General features: G+C 38.9%; 1 protein-coding gene across 3 annotated transcripts in view; it reads left to right on the top strand.

Moving 5' to 3' along the window:
* CHST9 (carbohydrate sulfotransferase 9) overlaps nucleotides 1–18,742 on the top strand; it is a 239,816-nt gene that overhangs the window by 34,264 nt on the left and 186,810 nt on the right. For all 3 annotated transcript variants that reach the window (XM_027068686.2, XM_027068687.2, XM_027068685.2), the window contains exon 2: nucleotides 7,045–7,255. In XM_027068686.2, the coding sequence (XP_026924487.1) occupies nucleotides 7,135–7,255 (121 nt within the window). In that variant the 5' untranslated portion in view covers nucleotides 7,045–7,134. The remainder of the gene's footprint in view (nucleotides 1–7,044; nucleotides 7,256–18,742) is intronic.

Here is an 18,742-nt window from a genome sequence, read left to right as displayed (position 1 = left end):
ATCTCCTTGGCTGGAACTGTTGGTTCTGCAAAACAAAACACATTCTTTCCCTGCCTTTGTCCCTTCTCCTCTCTTCTGCCAATAGCTTTCAGCCCTCTGATTTGCATAGCTTCCTGTTGCATCCTAGCTAAAAAAATGAAACAAGAACAAATGGATATGGAAAAGGGGAAATTAGGATACTGTGAAAGTCTACAGTGTTGGGAAGAATACAATAGGCAGAATACATACTAGCATAGACAAAAATAGATTGGTAAATTAGAGAAGGAGCTCAGAAAAATTAACCCATATTACAGTTTAGAAAGAAAAAGAATGGTTCTTAGTTTCCAGAGTGCTGAGGGAGAAAATCATTTTTAACCTCAATTCATATTTAACCATACCATCATTCCAGAATGAGGACAAAAATAAGATAATTTTATACATACAAAATCTAAGATAATGTAACTCTCAGATATCCACTAGCAGAAATATTTAAGGCTGTAGTTCAATAAGAAAGAAAGTGAACTAAGAAGGTATAGCCCTCAAAAATCAACACTAAACACAGAAATTGATAAAATACCAGCAACTTCAGTCACTTAATAATAAATATTGCTTTTAAATAATTGGATTTAAATAGAAAATCTCACACATAATCAGGGTGAGGAAATAATTCGGTGTCTATTTAAAGCATGCTGAAGTTCCTGTAAAAGCTATAAACTTTATTAGAAACATTCATACCTAAGAAAGTTTTATTTTTTAACTGCTTAGCTAACAGTAATAAAAATCTGTGGATTCAAAGAAATCAGAAAGGAGCAGAGAACATTAGGTAACTTTAGGAAAACTATAAGTCTAACACAAGGAGGAGAAAAAAACATTTAAAAAAGGTATAAAATCAATTTAAATTACAAAATATTTAGAAGTGAATGACAACAAAACTACTACACCTAAAGGTGTAGTTTGTAGTTGTAGAGGAAATTCGTGGCCGTATATAAATGTATTTTATGAAACAGAAGAGCTAAAATACATGAACTGATTTTCAACTAAAAGACTGAAAAAAACCCCAGATATCCCTAAGGAAAAGAAATAGAATAAAGAAAGATAGGAGAAGAAATCAGTGAAATGGAGAACAAGAACAAAAAAAGAGGGGGAAGACAGGAATTACAATATACTTTTAAATAAAACAGACAATTCTCTAGCAAGAATGATCAAAGCAAAAGGGCATAAATACATAACATTAAGAATGGAAAGGCGGCTATACCTAGAGCTATGAAAGATCTGTAAAATAATAAGAAAATCTCATGAACAGCTTTATACTGATATACTTGGAAACCAAAAGGACATGATAATTGTGGAGGCAATATAATTTCCTAATGCTGACTAAAAAAGGTAGAATGAGGAATGAGTAAGCAAATAACCATTAACAGAATTAAATCAATAATCATATTCATTTTCCATCCCTCTAAGATAGGCCCAGATGTTTGCACAAAAGTATGACATTGGGCCAATAGAACAGAATAGTGTCTAGAAGCAGTAACAGACACATATACAAATTTGAAATGTAATAAAATCAGCATTAAAAATCAGTCGTGCGGGGCACCTGGGTGGCTCAGTGGGTTAAGCATCCAACTTGGGCTCAGGTTATGATCTCGCAGGTTTGTAAGTTCAAGCCCTGCGTGGGGCTCTGTGCTGACCGCTCAGAGCCTGGAGCCTGTTTTGGATTCTGTGTCTTCCTCTCTCTCTGCCGCTCCCCCGCTCACACTCTCTGCCTCTGTCTCTTTCTCACAAATAAACAGTAAATTTTTTTTTTAATCCGTAGTGAAATGACAACCTACTCAATTAATGGAGTTGGACAAATGTTGTTGATATAGAATGGATACCTTACAACATACACAAAATAAATTCCAGGTGGATTCAAGTATTCAATGCAAAGCAGAACTTTAAAACTTTTGAAAGGAAATATAGAAGAATAATTTTAATATTTGAAGATAAGAAATACTATCTTGGAAAATTCATAGAGAACACAAACTTGGTGTCTCCCATTTCTACCATGCTTTGTGATTGCAAAGCTCCCCATAATGTGGTACATAACAGGTCTCCCTTTTTGGGTTTGGGGGGGCTTGGTTAGGTTCCATTATGAATGAAGTCATGCAGTATTTGTCCTTCTCTGTCTGGCTTATTTCACTTAGCATAATGCCCTCAGGTTTCCTCCATGTTGTCCTAAATAGCGGGATCTCCTCAGGCTTTCAGTTGGGTCTGCCAAATGAGAGTCACTGACAAGGTAAGGGCAGGAAGAAATTGAGGATGGGTTAGTAATTCTTCTGGTTCCCTTAAAACCCCCTATAGCATGTTGTCTGTGTCCCTGTGCAATACGTGACAGCTCTTATCAGCCATCTCTCTCCTTCCAGCCCTGCTCCAGGGTCCAAAAATAGTTCTCTACTTTCTTTCTTCACTTCTAGGAGTGGTTGCTGTTACTCACCCTTAGGAACTACTCTATCCTTTGCTGGTTTCCCAAAACCCTGATTAGTCTTTAGGAATTATCCCATGACTAACCTCCCCACAATTTCATGAGCTTCAGTATATCCTTTCTTTCAAGACTCTAACTGATATATCAAGAAGGAAAGAATGACAAAATTTGATTTAAAACTTTTGCTTAATAAAACAACCACACCACCAGCAAAGGAAAGGAGCGGGGGAGGATAGAAGGAACAATAAGTCACAGACAGGAAGATTTTTGTAATGTCTGTAACTGACAAAGACCTGTCATCCAAACACATAAGGAACTACACATCAATAAGAAAAATGGGGAAGAGGTACAAACAGGAAATTCATAGAGGAGGGAACTAGAATAGGAAAAAAACAAAACAAAACAAAGTAAAAACCCAAGCAATTATAAAGTTTCAGTCCCTACACAACTTGAGAGCCTCGTCACATCTTCTGCTTCCTGGGCACCTGTGGGTGGAGAGATGGCTGGGAGATAGGCACCTGAAGCAATCCAGAGGGCTCAGTCTTCAGGCTCATCAGGGAATGACAGCAATAGGGCAGTTGTGGGGGGGGGGGGGGTTACAGAGGAAGTCACTGAGGGAAGAGGTTCAGGACAAGACCCAGGCTGGGGTGGTATTAATGGAGTTGAATTTCATGGGAGCCCGGGGGGAGATCCAGGCAAAGAAGTGTGGGTGGGGACAGATGACAGTAAACTTTGTTGGGGCAGGTGGTAAATTGAGAAAGGTCATCCCCAATGGTCTCTTATTTGCTCAGAGAATGGGAAAGAGAGAGAGAATGGCAAGGACTGCTGACACCGTGCAAAGGTGGAGGTTGAGGACAGACAATCTCCTGACTCAGCTCTTCTACACCAAATTGCATCATTGTTCCAAACCAGCCTTTCTAAATTTCATGACTCCCTCCTTAAAATCATACACTTCTGCTCAACTGGACAACTTATAATTTCCTTTTAAATAAATTGCCTCCATCTAGTATTAGTATACTCAAGTCCCAAAATGCTTCTGTTGGTAACCAGGGTTATTTAAATTAATTTTTCCCATTTTACTGAGATATACCTGACATACAGCTCTGTGTAAGTTTAAGATGCTCGGCACCTTAAGAATGATAAGACTATACTGGGTAATATTCTTTATCCATTCATCCATCGATGGACGCATAGGTTATTTCCGTGTCTTGGCTATTGTAAATATGGCTGCTGTGAACGTGGGGGTGCAGGTATCTCTCGACATTGTGTTTTCATTTCCTCCAGATAAATACCCAGAAGTCGAATTGTGGGATCATATGGTAGTTCTGTTTTTAATTTTTTGAGGACCCTCCACGCAGTTTTCCATAAGCGACTGCACCAGTTTACAATCCCACCACCAGTAGACAAGTGATCCCTTTTCTCCACGTCCATGTGAGCACTGGTTATCTGTCTTTTTCATGATGGCCATTCTAACAGGCTTGAGGAGATATCCCACTGTGGTTTTGATTTGCATTTCCCTGATGATTACTGATGTTGAACATCTTAAAAATCTTTTAAAGGGTTGGAAAAGAGGTAATGCAGTGAAACAATTATTTGTGTGTATCTTTTATATTCATTTGGGACAAATCAATAGGATTTGCAAATAAAAATAGAAAAAAATTTTTAACAAAGTCACATAATTCCTCTTTCAGGATTCTAGTACAACTTAGACTAAGGATTTCCCAAGTACAACTAGAAAATTAGTTAATTTACCTGTATTTTGTTACTGGAGCTCCACATTGAGTTCAGTGCAACACACACTGTTGAGTACACACTGTTGGGTACCTGTTAGGTTCAAGGTACTGTGTTTATATGACTGGGGAGAGGAAGGAGTTGTATGAAATACAGGAAGCCTTTGACCGTGGAAATGTTGTATAACGCTTGTACATAAAATAGCATTATTCCAAGTAATTTCAATCTCCAGTAGTCTGCACTTTTCCTGCAGGCATAGGGGTAGATGTATGATCTCCAAATAGGTGTGTTTTCCCATCACAACTGACCTTCAGGTTTGCTTAAAGCAATACTGCTGCTCCTCCTGCCTCACCTTTGTTTAATGAGAGCCATTTCCTAATGCCAACGTTGGGTTAATGGACTGAGATGGGAGAAAATCAAACGTATCTCTTCGTTTTACACCAGATTGCCTTTCTGCCTTGTGGCTTTAATCACTCAATCCTACTCACATCTGCCATAATAACAATTATGGGTTTTCTCCTGACTTCTTACCCAGGAGGGTATGTCAGCGTAGAGCAACATCTCCCGAAGAAAGGAAGGGCAAATTCTTCATCTCTTTCCAGCATCGTAGGTAATAATTTTCCTCTGCAAACCCTCAAGGACTACTTCTTTTGGCTTTCTCATCTACTATTCCCACAGGTTCGTGGCTCTGTTCTGATTTATGCGTTTTTCGTCTCTCCTCTTTCTTCTGAGATAAGTTTTAATTATGTAGACAGATTGTAAAAGTCTCTTTCTTCTTGTAAACAGCTATTTCTCGGTTAGTACTAGATTTTGTTTAACTGGTTTCCTCCTACCCGACTCTTCTCATGCACCCAGGAATTATGTGTGTTCATTGTTTAACTGCAGCATCAAGACAAGAGAAAGCTGGCTTCTCTTGGTTGCTTTCCTTGAGGGATTCAGTCTTGGAACACCTCAAATTGCAAATCTCCCTCGGGAACTGTTCTTTGTTGCATGTTTGGAAAGCCCGTAAGATTTTAGTTTAGAACCTGTATAAGAGCGAGGTACCACCCGTCATATATAGCTGTATGATGATACTCTCAGTTCTACGTATTTAAAAGCTTACCCTACTATCAAAATCAAGAAAGTGCTTGAAATACTCAAAAGCCCTCATGAAAATATTAGTAGTTGCCCCTTCCTCAGGGGATTCAAGACCAGTGGATTCTAGAAAGCTCCTCAGGTAATGCTGGCAACCAGCGCTCTTACTCTGGCCCCTTCTGGGTAATAATTAAAATATATAGAGGGGCGCCTGGGTGGCTCAGTCGGTTAAGTGTCCGACTTCGGCTCAGGTCATGATCTCACGATTCATGAGTTCAAGCCCCGCGTCGGGCTCTGTGCTGACAGCTCAGAGCCTGGAGCCTGTTTCCGATTCTGTGTCTCCCTCTCTCTCTCTGACCCTCCCCAGTTCATGCTCTGTCTCTCTCTGTCTCTAAAATAAATAAACGTTAAAATAAAATAAAATATAAAGAAAAAATGTATTTATAAAACAACTTCTTGTTGTTGTTCTGCATAAACATTTTTAACTATTTGTTGGATTTCTTTTTTCTAATCAGGGGATCCCTCTACCACATTTCCTTATAATACAGATCTCATAGGTTACCTTTGAAGCCCACCATTTATGTGAAAACTGGTTTTGCCAAGAACAGCTCAATATTATCTTTTAACCAGCCAACAATTTTCCACAGCAGGCTTTTAACTTTTACCTTGCATCTCACCAAACACCTCTTCGAAAAGGCCAAATCGATATTCTCCCAGGAGTTTTTGAGGCATACTTGGAGAAAAAAGAGAGAGAACTTTTAGACACAGCAGTGTGTGTGATGTCCTCACAGTAAAGAAACATTCAGCTCATCCAAAGAGGGGGTGTGGTCTGTAGCCAAGGAAAAGGGCCATGGTCTTTGGCCAGTGCTAGATACAAAGCCGTGACCTTGACCTCATTAGCTGGACTGTGGAACTCACCAGGCAGGCTGCTGCTTATTTGCGTGGCAGTTCATGGGCAGCAGACCTTCTTACCTTGACTTTCGGTGAGAGTACCTAAGCATCCCGATATTGATGCAAGAGCGTATGTGTGTTTGTATTTGTCCAAAAGGAGAGTCTGCATTTTCGTTAGATTCTCAAACGTGGATGCAACTTACAAAAAGTAAAATGTTAAGATTACACTAAATGAGATTGTTGTAAAACAAAGTCATTTCAACATTTCTTTAAATAAAGTAACTTTTCATTGTGGAGGTGGATTTCTGTAATCTGAGGTACACATCTGTACTCCGTGTTATTGTGCGAGAAGCCTTTTAACTTTGACCTTTTAATATTTATCCTTTTAGGCGTTTGAGGGATTTTTAATGTACCCTTTCAGTTGGAGAAATCTATTACTTTTACATGAAAGGGAAATGATAGATTGAACCCTCCATTTTTGAACTTTATGTATTTTTCAGACATGAAGTGATTTTTTCCCCTTTTTTTCTATGAACGTGTTTTTCAAAACTCCTTCAACAGTCTATCCTGATAGGTCTTCTTTCCCCTCACAGTCATCTTCAGGTCACTGGAACCTGCTTTACTCTACAATAGAGGGTGGCTTAAGCCTGTCTATACTGCCCCTAATTAAATGTGAAAGTGTTACTTATTAACTGTAGGATACGGTGAATTCCTTAGATTCTTTAGCTACAATAAAGCTTTATTATAGAAAATTGCCATTTTTAGGGACATGCTCCTACCATCTCTTCTGTCTTCTGAGTGTTATGGTTCACGTGAGCCCTCACCGTCACTGACATGCTGCATACTTATGCTGTGTTTGGGAAGATATGTCATCAGTAAGGTACAATGTGGATTTTTAATAATTCTAGGTTACTTCATGGAATGAGCACCTAATAGAACAAGAAAGGATCAAAACTCTATCGAAAAACAAATCATGTGGTCTTCAGAAATGAGGAGAAATGCAGCCATCTGAAATGGTCATGAACCCCAAACAAGTCTTCCTCTCGGTGCTGATATTTGGGGTAGCAGGGCTACTCCTGTTCATGTATTTGCAAGTCTGGATTGAAGAGCAACATACAGGTAACACATCAACCCTTTTCCCCTATTTTAATTATAATGGCCATTTTCAATTAAATAAGCTGTGATGTCTACAGAACTATATAGAAGGTCACCTTATTTCCAGCAACAGCAAAAATTAGACACAAATTAAAATCCCCAGCTCCTAAAAGAAAGGATAATTATGCAATTCTGGTGGGCATTTGCTCCGGGGCTTGGGATAACACTTGGAGTTTTTGTTACCTCAGTAGGGAGCAGCATGGCCTTTTAGCCCAGTAAGGACTGCTTGTGAAAAATTTGCCTGCTCAAATGTGTAGGGGTGCCTGGGTAGCTCAGTCGGTTAAGCATCTGACTCTTGATTTTGGCTCAGGTCGTGATCTCACTGGTTCGTGGGTTCAAGCCCTGCGTCGGGCTCTGCACTGATGGTATGGAGCCTGCTTGGGATTCTCTTTCTCCCTCTCTCTCTGCCCCTCCCCCGTTTGCTCTCTCTGTCTCTCTTTCAAAATAAATAAACTTAATAAAAAAATGTTTAAGTGTGTAGCATGGGTCCTACCTTTGGTGTGTCCGCTAAGCATTGGGCACAAACGCAATGAGCTAAATATACAGCTAAATAACTCTTCTAAAATTCCTTCTTATTTTTTGTGTCAGTACTCAAAATGGCACATAAATTCTTTAATATCTTTACTATAAGGCAGGAGTTTACAAACCCTCTCTGTAAAAGATGGCATAGAAAATATTTTAGGCTTTGTAGACCCTGCCATTTCTTTCAAAACTACTCAACCATGCCAGTATGTCACATGAGCAACCCTACGTTACATGAACACAAATGGACCAGGCTGTGTTCCAATAAAACTTTGTTTACAAAAACAGGGATTGGGCTGGATTTGGTCCACAAGTAGTAGTTTGCCAATCCCTGCCAAACTGGTACTTTTATCATCCAGTTTGCCATTGCCACACATTGGGAACACCTCAATCACTGTTAAAATGAATTATGTTTATGATGATTGACTTAGAACATTACAGAAATATATACATATATATATTATAAAATTCAGTTGTCTTCCGTAAGTATAAATACACATGGCTTATGATTGTTATGGAAAATAAAGTAAAAGCAGAACAATTTCTTAATTGTGTCTAATTGTGGCCTATTTTTAAATCATTCTAGATATAAAGCCCTTAAGAATCTACTCTGAAAGAGAATTCAATACTGAGTCACAAACATGATACTTTTTAAAGTTGTTTCCATTTCTAAATCCCCTTCCTTGGATTATTGTCTTATACATTTTGAATTAATTTATATAGTAACTCTTGTGAAAAGAATTTGCATGTAATTATTTTCTAGAGAATATGTAACATTGTCAAAACTTATTCTTTTTTTTTTTTAATGCTTATTTATTTTTGAGTGAGAGACAGAACGTGAACAGGGGAGGGGCAGAGAGAGGAGATACAGAATCCGAAGCAGGCTCCAGGCTGTGAGCTGTCAACACAGAGCCCAATGCTGAGCTCGAACACATGAACTGTGAGATCATAACCTGAGTCAAAGTTGGATGCTTAACTGACTAAGCCGCCCAGGTGCCCCTGTCAAAACTTATACTTAATTTCCATTATAAGTTACATGAACTGTAATATTTTCTAAGCTTTCGATATTACTATAATAATTTATCATAACTTATAATATTTCATGAAACCATCTTGATAAAATATAGAGGCTATTTTCTCCTGCAGTATAGATTTTCTAAGCCCTTGGTAGGTGTTTGTTGAATGAATGATAAAAAGATGAATAAATAGACTGAAAACTCATTGCAGACTACACATTAGAACACAGCAAAGGAGTAAGAGTCAGAGATCTTATTTTTCATATTTTTATGATCTAATTTCATAGTCTCATAACAAATTTCATGAGGAAAGTATTGCAACAAGGCTCCAATCCATATAAGAAAATGTATTCATATATATAAACCATGGGAGAAATGTTATAGTTAGAAACTACGTGATTTCTGAAGAAACCGGTCATATAATAATACCTTACAAATATACTGAAGTTTACAAAATGGGCCATAGGCATCAATAGCCACCATTTACTGAAAGCTTATTAAGTGCCAAGTGATTACATGTATCTTCTCTAATCCTAATGGAATCTTCCTAGGTGTGATATTGTAAGTTTATAAGTGAGGAAACTGAGGCTCGGGTAGATAAGGAACTTATCCCAGACCTCACATGTGCAGATCTAGGCATAGAGGCATTTGTGCCTCTCCAAAGTCTATGCCCTTCCCCAACACATTGCATCTGTGTGGGGTGGTGAAAACGTGAGTATTGTTACCCCCTAGTGTACAGACAGGGTAACTGAGACCCAGAAACTAAGTGGCTTGCCCAAAGGTGCAAAGGCTAAGAGTTTCCAAAGTAAGATCCATGTCGAGACTTTCCTGCTTCTTATGTTCCCTAAAAGAACCTCCTAACCAAAAAGGTGGATAAGATAAACACGTAATAAATAATATCCTATCAGTCCAGTTGTTTTTAAATCCATGACTTGTAAACCAAGCTATTCACAAGGTCGATTCTTAGTTGAATTTATAATTTCTCCAAGCTGGGAAATTATTTTGCCCAGTTAAGATGGGCTTATACTATAATAAATCATAATAAATAACATTTATTCTCTTAAATGTTATTTGTAATTTGCTAGTACTTTCCCTGATTCTCTATATGTCTTAAATGCATTGTGTAATATTCCACAACCTACTCAGGACAGGGAGTATAAATGCTCGAACCAGGATTTTTTAGATAACTATCTTACTGAAGAAAAGTTTTCTTCTTTTTCAATAAGAAACAACTTCCATCTGGAGTTTTGCCTTTAACCAGGCTAGTGCCCTGGGTGGTAATTCTATAGTTTTCCAGATAGACTGGTATCTGTGTATTTTATACATGTTTTAAATAACATCAGGAGCATCAGGCATTTTTAGAAGCAGTTTCTTCTTAAATCAGAAAAATATCTGAACGTGTGCTTTGATGTCAAGTTAAAAATGAGAATTTTGTGTTTTGGACATTTTAGAGCTGTCACTCAAAGGACTGTGGAAGATGAGTTTATTTTGGTTGCTGAAACCTTCTATAGGTAGAGCAGATTTTAAAACTCTGAATGGTTTTGATCTTGTATCCATTTCAGTTGTGTATGAAAACTCTTGGGTTTTTTTCATGCTTCTTATTTGAGTCCTTTAAAATATAATAAGATATGGGATATTTTCTAAGCTTTCCTAGGTTTCCTGGGTTCTTCTGTTAAAATAAAATGCTTTAAAATTACAAAAAATCTTAAATATGCTCTGATATGCTAGTAAAGGTTATGAATAGACAAAATTTCTTTGGAAGTGAAGAGGAAAATGTGTGACAAAGAAAGTGAATCTATCCAATTATACAACAGAGAGTTCTGTAATAACACCCATTTTTCAATAGCACACCAATTAAGTTATGCATTTCTTTATGCTAATATGGATGTGCTATTATGAATTTTATTTTATAATTTCTTCCCTGGTTGTTAAGAGTACAAATTTGATATTTAGAAGAATATTGAAAATCTCAGATCTACTTGTTAGCTGTGTGACCCTGGGCAAATAACTCTATGACACAATCTCCTCATCTGTGAAATGGGGATAATAATATTTTCCATGTAGGGTGGCAGGGAGGATTAAAGGAGACTTAGTATGGTGCCTGGCAAGTAGTAGTGAACGATGAATGTGAACTGTTGTTATTATTCTGGAAATGATACAGAGCACCTGCAGACCAGCTTTTTCAGAGTTATCACGATTAAGACTCAGCCGCAATTCAGTAAAACAATCTTAAGCTTGTGCCTTGCCTGATTAAGAAAAAAAAAAAAAAAGCTCAATTCCAACTCCAGTTAAAATAGTTAGGAGAGTCTCACTGGCACAAAGCTGGCATGTTTCACAGCAGAGGAATTGGAAGGATGATCAGGTTGAATGCAGAGAGGAGAGTCAGTGTCCAGGAGGATCTCTGGTCTACGCAGGGTGCCTCCAAGGTCAGGGTATCCATTCATGCAATAGCGTTTTTGTAAGATTTAACAATTGACCGTGCCAAACTGGTGAATACTGAGATATAGTAGGGAACCAGCTATAATCCCTGTTCTCAAGGAGACTATAGTGTCACAGACTGTAAGGGAGAAAATGGTCTTGAGTTCAGGCCAAGGTGCTGGCACACAAGGACAGTCCATTGTGACAGAAGAGAGACAGGCCCTCCATTATGAGGCACAATAATGAGTTGGGACCAGAAGAAAGAGCCCAATCAATTGTCAGTGATGGAATGGCTGATCTGATGGAAGTGATGGGGGGGTGGGATAGGATTAGCAGGCATAGAGGACCAGAGCAGAGCAGAATGCAGAATGGATATATCTACAGAAAAGATGTGTTGATGAGGGCCAGTTCAGGATAAATCACAAGAATGGATCATTTTTTCCCCAGCTACTGCTGAAATTTACAATTTGATGCCCTCCTCCTCTAGGTACAATGTTAGTGCTAAATAGAACAAATACCAAAAGGTGTGGTACATAATTGTTTTATATGTATGTGCAATAAGACCTAGTTAGGACCCTGTCATATCAGAGTCAGAATCTCAGCTTTAGAAAAGAATTTATTGTTTAAACACCATAAATTGGTTACATCACTCTCCTGTTTAAAATATTTTAGTTATAGCTCATTCTTTTCCACAAAGTCTTCTCCCTGGGACCCACAATGCTGTGTGCGGTGTAACCTCTGTCTGCCTCCACTGGCTCACCCTCCCTTCCCTCAAGGCACTTCTGGGCTCCACCAGGAAGTCATCTTCCAGAAAACCAAACCCCTTGCTGACTCAGCGCTCTCACCATGAAAGAAGCTGGGATGCTCTTCTCCAGCTCTCACCTGTCCTGGCTTAGTTCACATGTCACCTGCTTCATCAAAGCAGCCAATCAGCCAAACAGCCCCAGAGCTAATCAGTCAGACCCCCATCTTCTTGATTTCCACCAGAGAAATGATCATAATCAGCAGTTGCCTCATCTTATTATTTGTTCACTTGTTCATTTTACAAGCTCAGTGAAAACAGAGACCCTGCCTGTCTCACTCACCTCGGTGTCCCCGTTCCACGGCATGGAACTTGTGTGGTAGGCGTTCCATAGTAGAGTCATCTGGGTGGATACATAACCCTTCTTTTGGCTTTTCAACATCCAGCCAAATGACTGCATGGATTGCATTTGAACACTTCTGGGGACAAAGAATCCACTACTCTTCAAGGCATCCACTCAACTTTATAGCCACCTCCTTAGAAAGTTCCATATGTTAAGCCAGAACTTGCATCCTTAACTTAGGCTTACGCATCCTAGCGGTATCCCTGGCACTGGATGAGGCTCACTCTTCTTCCATCGCATGGCCAGATCATTTTCACAGCAAAGGAAGCCCCAACTTTTTTAACCATTTCATAAAAGATGATCCGGGTCCCTCTCCTCTGAATCATTAACACTTCTTATGCCTTTTAAAATATGATGTATTGTATACTTATATGAAACCTGTGTTAGAAATCTACATCTCTGGGCCACCTGGGTGGCCCAGTCAGTTAAGCATCTGACTTCAGCCCAGGTCATGATCTCTCCATGTACGTGAGTTCGAGCCCCACTTCGGGCTCTGTGCTGACAGTTCAGAGCCTGGAGCCTGCTTTGGATTCTGTCTCCCTCTCGCTCTGCCCCTCCCCTGCTCACACTATGTCTCTCTTTCTCAAAATAAATAAACATTAAAGAAAAAAGAAATACACATTTCTAATAAAATCCCCTATCAAGTGGTAAAGTAAAACACACATAATTTAAATATGCAAAATAGTGAAAAATCACACAGATTCCCCCAAATAGCTTATGTTATTTCTTTTCTTGAGATTTTCCAGAATCAAATTTAGTTTCATCTATGCCAAACTAAAAATGTTCCCTGGATTTATCCGACACTGTAAATATCTACCTAAACAATTTCTGAGCATTTTTATTCAGGACCATTACTTTTTTTTTAAATAAATCAATTTATTTAAACAGGAAAACAAAAAACAAAGACAGTTCACTCTTTTCTCCCCCACCCCCTGCCCTACCTGTGGCAACTACCAATCTATTCTCTGTATCTGTGAGCTTCGGGGTTTGTTTGTTTGTTAGATTCCACATGTAAGAGAGATCATGCAGTATTAGCCTGTCTCTGTCTGACTTATTTCATGTGCTTAGTGTCTTCAAAGTCCGTCCATATTGCAAATGGCAAGATTTCATTCTTTTTTATTGTTGAGTAATATTGTTTATTCATTCATCAATGGACACTTAGGTTATTTCCATATCTTGCCTATTGTAAATAATGCTGCAGTGGACATGGGGATACATGTATCTTTTTGAACAGTGTTTTCTTTCTCTTTGGATAAACACTCAGAAGTAGAATTGCTGGATCATATGGTAGTTCTGTTTTTTATTTTTTGAGGAACCTCCATACTGTTTTCTATAGTGGCTGCACCAATTTATATTCCCACCAATAGTGAACAAGGGTTCCCTTTCCTCCCTATGCTTGCCAACTCTTGTTATTTCTAGATTTTTTGATAATAGCCATTCCAACAAGTATGAGATGATATCTCACTGTGGTTTTGATTGTATTTCCCTGATGATGAGTGATGTTGAGTATCTTTTCATGTGTCTGCAAGCCACCTGTATATATTCTTTGGAAAAATGTCTATTCAGATCTTCCCATTTTTTAATCGGATTGTTTGCTTTTTGTTATCGAGTTGTTTGGGTTCTTTGTTTATTTTGGATGTTAGTCTTTTATCAGATATGTATATGATTTGAAAATATTTTCTCCTATTCAGTAGGTTGCCTTTTCATGTGGTTGATAGTTTCCTTCACTGTACAGAAGCTTTTAAGTTTGTAGTCCCACTTGTCTATTTCCCTTTGTTACTTTTGCTTTTGGTGTTAGATATAGGAAATCATCCAAGACTTATGACAAGGAGCTCACCACCCTATGTTTCCTTGTAGTTTTATGGGATCAGGTCTCATATTTAGTTAGGTCTTTAATCCCTTTTGACTTGATCTTTGTGTTTGGTGTAAGGTAGTGGTCCAATTTCATTCTTTTGCAAATAGCTGCAAATTCTTGCCCCCTTTGTTGTAAATTAATTGACCATGTAAGTGTGGGTTTATTTCTGGGCTCTATATTCTGTTCGATTGACCAATGTGTCCATCTGTTTTTATGCCTATACTACACTTTTTAAATTACTTTAGCTTTGTAATATAGTTTGAAATCAGGGAGCATGATGCCTTCAGCTTTTCTTTTCCTTTCTTCTCTTTTTTCTTTTCTTTTCTTTTTTCCAAAAGTTTATTTGTTTATTTTGAGAGAAAAAGAGACAGTGCAAGTGGGGGAGGGGCAGAGAGAGAGAGAGAGAGAGAGAGAGAATCCCAAGCAGGCTCTGCACTATCAATGCAGAGCCCAATGTGCAGTTCGAACCCAGGAACTGTGAGACCATGACCTGAGCCAAAACCAAGAGTCAGACACTTAACTGACTGAGCCACCCAGGCATCCTTGCTTTTCTTTTTCAAGGTGACTTTGGTAAGACCAATAATTTGTTGGCTATTTATTGATAGTATTTTTACATGTTTTCTTTAAACAGAAACTTCTTTGACTTTTCTTTCCTACTTTTAAGTAGACACTGTTTCCTGATTCCTTCTTTCTGATTTTCATGGAATGGTGATACTGAATTTAGTTTAGGGTTCAACATTAGCACCTAAGCTAAGAATTCTCATAGTTAACGTATGAATTACCATAGCTGGCATAGAAAAGAAAGAATGATATAGCCGTAATCCCACCTTCTCAAAACCCACTCTCACCAACCCAGGCCCTGTAGGACTGATACACAACATACTTAGCCTGAAAAGTATGTTTTTTGGTCAGTGATGTCAACTTCCTGCAGGTCAGCATTCTATTCAAATCTTACACGCTGTTATCAAAGGCAGCATACCCAAAACAAAGAGGTACTTTTAATATTTTCTTCTGCTAATTCACAATAAACATCATTAGGCCTAGGTTATATTTTAACCCTCATAGGTGTGTATGAAAGTGAAACATAGTGGCTGCAAGCTTCTGATTTCAGGCAAAGTAAAGCCACCTTACTGCTTTTTCCTCAAACAATTGCTTCAGGACCTCATAAGCAAACCGGCCTCATGCTTTGGTATTTCTAAGGAGATTTCATCTTGCTTTTTTTTCAAACTAAGTATATTTTGTGGCATATAAAGTTTTGCAACTAGACTGGATTGACATAAATCTTTTCTCTTGAGCCTCTCTGATGAGAAAGTATATTCTTTCCCTCCAAAATCAAGCTGTTTGTCCTGATTGTGATGTTGCTTTATTGAAATTCTATTTTCTCCCAGGGGATTTTTGTATACCAGAACTGGAGCAAAGCCACTTACAACATGGAAGGACTTTATGCTTACAATTGTTCCCATACTCAGGAAAATAAAAATTGCTTTCCTTTAAAAAAATCACTCATTTGAGTTACTTCCTCCAAGTTTGATGAGCCTGGCAGCCATTTTTTTTAATCAAATGAGCACATGCTGTCTCTGCTCACCTCTGGATGCCAGTGTATCCTGTCTTTCATGTGATTTTTGTCCACCTCAGGACCTTTGAGTTAGCTGTTCTCTGTTCCTGAAATGCATTTTTCTTGGTCGTTTCCGTTGCTGGCTTTCCTTATCTTTCAGGGTACAGTTTAAATATCACCTTCCCTCAACATCCTGTGTAAAGTACATCTTTTCTGATGGTTTCTCTCCTAGCATCTGTTTTATTATTTCCTAAAATTTTACTTCATGGCACTTATGATCTGTAATCATTTTTTATGTTTATTTATATATGGTCTACCTCTCCCAATATAATTTAAGCTTCCCAAGGGCAGGGAACCTATATATTGGTCACCAGTGTATCTCCACCCCCTCCTCCACCCCGTACCCCCAACTTCCAGGTCCCGACTCCAGTCCTCACTTCACTATGTACCCCCAGTGCCCTCTAAATTCAGTGTTTATTCTTATTCACCTGGCCACCTCTAACTTCCTTCTCCCAGTGGACTTTGTCTGGCCTTTCTGCCCCAACCTCTGAGTCTTCTGTATTCCTGGGGGCTGTCACCTGCTTTTGTCTTATACTCCAGAAGCCACACTGCTAGAAATGAAGGAGACATGGATGTCAAAGTTGCTTAAAATTTTCTGAAATTGAAGAACATTCAGTGGCCAAGCTTTGCTACAGTATCAGTCCATTCAACATAGATTTTTAAAACTCTAGTAATTCATTGAATACATTTGTTTCCAAGTATGTTTTAAGCACACATAAACAATAATGCTATTGCTTTAGCTATTGCTTTATCTCAGCACTCATCCTTCTTCGGGGTGCGGCCCCTGCCTCCATTTCTTTTGGGTGCTCCTTTTCCTCTGCTACACTATCCAAATTGTAGCAGAAACCGCCATATTACAATGGAAGGCTTCGTTTGGTCTGTTGGCCAACGCTAGGCCCATCTTTCATAGTACACCACACATTGTGGTAGCAGCAAATTGCCAGTCCAAGGAATCAGTGGCCAGTGCAGGCTTGGCCATTGATTCCCTTTCTTGGGATTTTGGTTTCCAATACCAGGAAAATGGGCTCAAGTGCCTAACCATGTGGCACAAGACTCAGAAGTGTATGTGGCTGTTTCCTACCACATGAGCCAGAGGAGCTGAAGTTACTTGGCCAGGGAGGGAGAGAAGAAAAGCAGTCAGGAGGAGAAGAGCAGAGTCATGGACAAGTTCAGCAAGTGTTTGGGTTCCTGGACCTTCTTCTCTCAAGATTCAACACTGCTGCTTCCTGGTGTGTTTCCGGTGGTCTGTAAGGGCAGAAAACTTTTCCCTTCTTCCTTTCTCGGTTCTTTGGCTGGCCTAATAATTAAATTGACATAAGATTAACAGGAGACAAAAAATTGAATTTCATATGTGCTGGAGCCCCATAAAAATATGAGACTCAAAGAAATGACCAAAGAAGGCAGCTTTTATAACTTTTAGACAAACAATAAATTTGTGAAGAATGGACAAGACGCAGAGGTAGTAAATTGTTAAAGATGTAACAAGGTTTGTACAGTCTTTTCAGCATGAAATTCTCTGTCTCTGGTGGTAAGGATGCCTTCCACCCTCCTGGTACAGGAAGAGTACCTTTCACGCGGGAGATTTATTTCCTGCTTTCAGGGAAACAATGGAGGGTCCTTCTTGAACTACCTGTTTGTGTCTTTTTTTTTTTTTAATTGAAGTATAGCTGATATGCAATGTCGTATTAGCCCCAGGTGTACAACGTAGTGATTCGACAATTCTGTAGCACCAGCTGTTTATTAAGTAAGTTTAATTCAAAATAATATACCAAAGTGACATCCTCGAATCCCTAGAGGTCCCAGTGGAGTTTCTGTCACCTGTAGCTCAAACAGTTCTAACAAATGCTGTCTGGCTTTTGTATATTCATCTTCTTTCCCACCCTCAGTATGTAGCCATCTTTCTCAAAGCAGGATTACTGGAGCTTCAAGGAGCCTCATGAAGGACCCCATTAGCTTTACTCACCTCTCGGAGAAGGGCAAAGGGGCGGATAGTGCAAAACAATGCTCCTTCACACTTTTTGATTCATTTATACCATGGATCGCAAGAGCTGCCTTGTTCACTCCGTGCTCTAGCATCCGGCATTGTGCCTGGCCCTTAGTACATGCTTAGGATGCCAGCAAGTCCTTGCCTAATGAGTCAACCTGCATCGAAAGCTAAGCTCAACCACACTTAGAAGGCAAGTGGGGCTGGTAGTTAACTCTGGACTTTTCAGAAGTTACGCTGTTTGGTTTAGCGGGGATTTTCTCCAGTGATGTCCTGAAATGTCTTCCTTGAGGTTAGGAAGGTGTTACTTGGAGAGGCTTATTTTTCCTTTTGGCTGTGGTTTGTTTTTAACAAAAGCGGGATCATCATTTAGCAGACATGTTGTAAGTAAAGTAAAAAATTGAGTGAGGAATTGCAGAAGATAAGACCTTTTAAGGTCCCTTATAATGTTAAGTTCCCTGGGGCTATCATGTGTCTGAAGAAGAGACCAACGAATAAACAAAGCCAGTCTCAGGAGCTGTCCATTTTGGGGGTAGTATTTTGTAGTGGAAAGCACAAAGCTCTCACTACTCACTTCTGGCCTGTTTTGTGTTTTTTAAACAAGTTGATTAATCTCTCCAGATTCTGGTTTATTTTCTTCTCTGATTTCCGCACCTTGTTCCTTGCTGTCCTCGGTTAACCACCATCCCAAAGTTGATGCTTATCCCGGCATTCCTGTACATGTCTCTATAATTTTAACACACGTGTATTCCTTTTTTCATATTTTTAGTCTTCTATAAAAGGTGTCTATCTGTATATACTCTTGCACAACTTGGTTCTTCATTCAACATTAGGTTTTTGAGATTTATTTCTATTGATATATTGCAACTGTAATTCATGAACCCAACTACTGTATA

Source organism: Acinonyx jubatus, chromosome D3, assembly GCF_027475565.1.
Source record: "Acinonyx jubatus isolate Ajub_Pintada_27869175 chromosome D3, VMU_Ajub_asm_v1.0, whole genome shotgun sequence".
Classification (NCBI taxonomy): Eukaryota; Metazoa; Chordata; class Mammalia; order Carnivora; family Felidae; genus Acinonyx; species Acinonyx jubatus.
The sequence above is the reverse complement of the archived record's forward strand: the minus strand, read 5'-3'. Positions and strand labels throughout refer to the sequence as shown.